The sequence below is a fragment of the Tarenaya hassleriana genome, unplaced genomic scaffold (assembly GCF_000463585.1).
Source record: "Tarenaya hassleriana unplaced genomic scaffold, ASM46358v1 Cleome29, whole genome shotgun sequence".
In the NCBI taxonomy this organism is placed as follows: domain Eukaryota; kingdom Viridiplantae; phylum Streptophyta; class Magnoliopsida; order Brassicales; family Cleomaceae; genus Tarenaya; species Tarenaya hassleriana.
This window is the reverse complement of record NW_010966092.1, coordinates 949,361-952,409: the sequence shown is the minus strand read 5'-3', so window position 1 is coordinate 952,409 and position 3,049 is coordinate 949,361. Positions and strand designations below refer to the sequence as shown.

Sequence of the window (3,049 nt, the reverse complement as noted above, 5' to 3'; positions counted from 1 at the left end):
TCGGAAGAGAATTCTCCTTCGAACTTATTCCCATGGAGATCCAGATATGTCAGATAAGACAAGTTTTCCAATGACGTCGGTAAACTACCCTCGAAGAGATTGTTGCTGAAGTTCATACTCTCAACTTTCCAAGCAAAGGATCCAGAGAAGAGCTTGTCTATACCACCCGAAAACCTGTTCTGCTGAACATAAATTCCCACAAGGTTGAGCATCTCAGACAAGGCTAAAGGGAGCTCACCACTTAGCTCGTTTCGGCTCAAGTCTAAGTGGGTAAGCTCTTTCAAATTCCCAAGAGAAGCGGGAACCGATCCATCCAGCTTATTCCCGGTTAAGTTCAGCTTCACTAAGCTACTCAAAAGGCCAAAGCTTTGGGGTATATAGCCAGCGAGTCGATTGTTCCCCAAGTTCAAGCCCTGCAGTTGAGGAGTGTTACCGATCTCCTCTGGGATAGAGCCGGTAAGGGCATTTCCAGACAGATCCAAAGTTGTGAGATTCATCAAACGAGAGAGGGATGTCGGAATCTCCCCAGAAAGCTGATTGTTGTTAAGCAGAATACCCACCGCAACCACACAGTCACCAAGTTCCTGAGGTATATGGCCAGTTAACCTGTTGTACGAGAGATCAAACACTCCATGGTGCTGAACAAAGATCAGATCAGGCATATCGGTCTGACGGAAATAAGTGGAAGGCTTCGATGGAATCGGTCCAGACAGATTATTGTGGGAGAGAACCAAGCACTGTAGCTGAGACAGACCGGTGATTTCATCTGGAATCGACCCATCAAGATTGTTGTTGCCAAGGTCCAAGGTAGTCAGTGAAGAACAATTCCCAAGCTCGATTGGCATCTTCCCTCCCAAAATGTTTGAATTCAGGTTCAGGAATGACAAAGACGTAAGCTTTCCAATCTCTCTAGGAATTTCGCCCTTCAGCCGATTATTACTGAGAACAAGTCGCTCCAGTGAAACTGCACTCCCAATCTCTGCTGGCAAATGACCTTCTAGATGATTGTAAGAAGCCGAAAACTCCATCAAGTTCTCTGATTTCCAGAGGTTCAGGGGAATTTCTCCGGTGAAGTTGTTAGTGTCCAAGTCAAGTGCCATCAATGGAAGCTGAGAAAGATACTCAGGTATGGAACCATTTATCTGATTATTCACAAGAATCAACTGAGTGAGTTTCTTACACCCCACAAAGACGTCCTCGATGTTTCCCGACAGGAAGTTCCCGGCAAGATCAATGTCCAACAACGAACCCGAATCACAGAGCTCCCCTGGGATGGTTCCAGTTAGCAAGTTGTTACTCAAACTGAGATGCTTCAGCATTGGAGAGTCCCCAAGCTCACGAGGAATTTCCCCTGTAAACCGATTGCTCGCCAGCAGAAGCGAGTCCAGCTCCTTCCATTTGCCGATCCAAGAGGGTAATGGACCTGAAAGCTGATTCTTTTCTGCTGAAAATGTTAGCAGAGGAATCTCTGATAGCTCAAATGGCAGTGACCCAGACAGAGAATTGAAAGAAAGCATCAGTGTCTTCAGTTTCTTGCAGTTCCCGAGCTCCGGCGGAATCGACCCATTAATCTCGGCGTAGACCAGATTCAGGATGCTCAGATTCTGCAACTTCCCGATGGATTTTGGGATCGAACACTTCAATGGGTTGTGGGAAAGGTCGAGTTTTGTCAAGTTGTGGAGCTCAGACAGCTCGTTGGGCAGTGGTCCGGTTATGGAGCATGAGGGGGCGAGAAAATTCTCGAGCGACGAGAGGTTACCAATGTCCGGCGGGATCGTCCCGGAAAACATGTTCATGCCCATGTAAAGATCCGAAAGGTTGCTCAGTTTTCCGATTTCCGGAGGGATTTTACCGGAAAATGAGTTGTTCGATATATCAAGGGAGGACAACTCCGGAAAGCTGGAGAAGAGAGCCGGGGGAAGGGAACCTGAGAAATAGTTGTCGCTTAGGTCCAGATACAGCAGCTGAGTCATCTCACCGAGTCGACTCGGGAATGTTCCTGTCAGTGCGTTGCCGGAGAGATCGAGGGTCTGAAGCCGTTTCAGTCTCCCGAGCTCCGGAGGGATTTTGCCGGAGAGAAGATTGGGTCCGAGTTGAAGCGATTCGAGCTGTGTCAACACACCGATTTCAGCTGGAATCTCCCCGGAGAACCGGTTTCCGCCCAGAGAGAGCTGTTTCAGATCCTTCAACCTGGAAATCCCCGGCGGAATCTTACCGGAGAGAGAATTCTCTGACAAGTCGAGAACTGCAAGAAACCGAAGGGAGAACAGAGAAGGAGAAAGACGGCCTCTGAGAAACATTGCGGGGAGCGAGAGCGAGTCGACTCGCCCGAAACGACACGTAACGCCGACCCAGTCGCAGTGAGAAGACACTGGAGCCGTCGTGTTCCATGCGGAAAGGACTTGCGGGTTCTCAAGCGACAGTTTGAACGAAACAAGGGCGTGTATTTCTGAGCTTATTTCATCCACGGTGGCCAAGGCAGAGAAGATCAGAAACAGGAACGGGAAGAAACGAAGCAAAAAGGCGGGAAACGCCATAGCCGAAGACGGAGAAGAAAAGCCCGACAAAAAAAAGGTAGTTTTAGAGAGGAAGAGACGTTATAGAAGAGACAGAAACTGAGAAACCAACTCAAACGCCATTACGTAGAAGAAAGAGGACGCTTTAGCGCCATAGAAGAAGTAGAAGAAGAAGCTACAAAAGCGAATGGAGAGAGAGGGGCGAAGGGGGGAAAGTAAGGCACGCATCTCACGTGACCTAGACCGTCGTTATAAAGTTCGTAAGTCGTAACCGTAATATAATTATTTATCATTAATTCTCTCTCTCTCTATATTTATACATGGTGAACTCAGCACAACTTTGATGGAAGTTTCGGTTCGGTTTTAAAGAATTAAACCGAAGCAAATCGAAAAATATGGTATTTTTCGGATCTAAATCATTTTAAATTTTCAAATGATATTAATTTTAGAAAACTGAATTTTCTATAACCAAACCAAATTTTAAAAAATCCCAAAAAATTGAAATTTTTTAAAAGAAATCTATTTTTTAATAA

General features: G+C 46.4%; 1 protein-coding gene across 2 annotated transcripts in view; it reads right to left on the bottom strand.

Moving 5' to 3' along the window:
- Positions 1-2,693, bottom strand: part of LOC104818278 (leucine-rich repeat receptor protein kinase EMS1-like) — a 4,284-nt gene extending 1,591 nt beyond the window's left edge. The window contains exon 1 of one of the 2 annotated variants that reach the window (XM_010547789.2): positions 1-2,693. In XM_010547789.2, the coding sequence (XP_010546091.1) occupies positions 1-2,537 (2,537 nt within the window). In that variant the 5' untranslated portion in view covers positions 2,538-2,693. The other variant, XM_010547791.2, reaches the window with a different exon arrangement.
- Between the last annotated feature and the right edge of the window lie 356 nt (positions 2,694-3,049).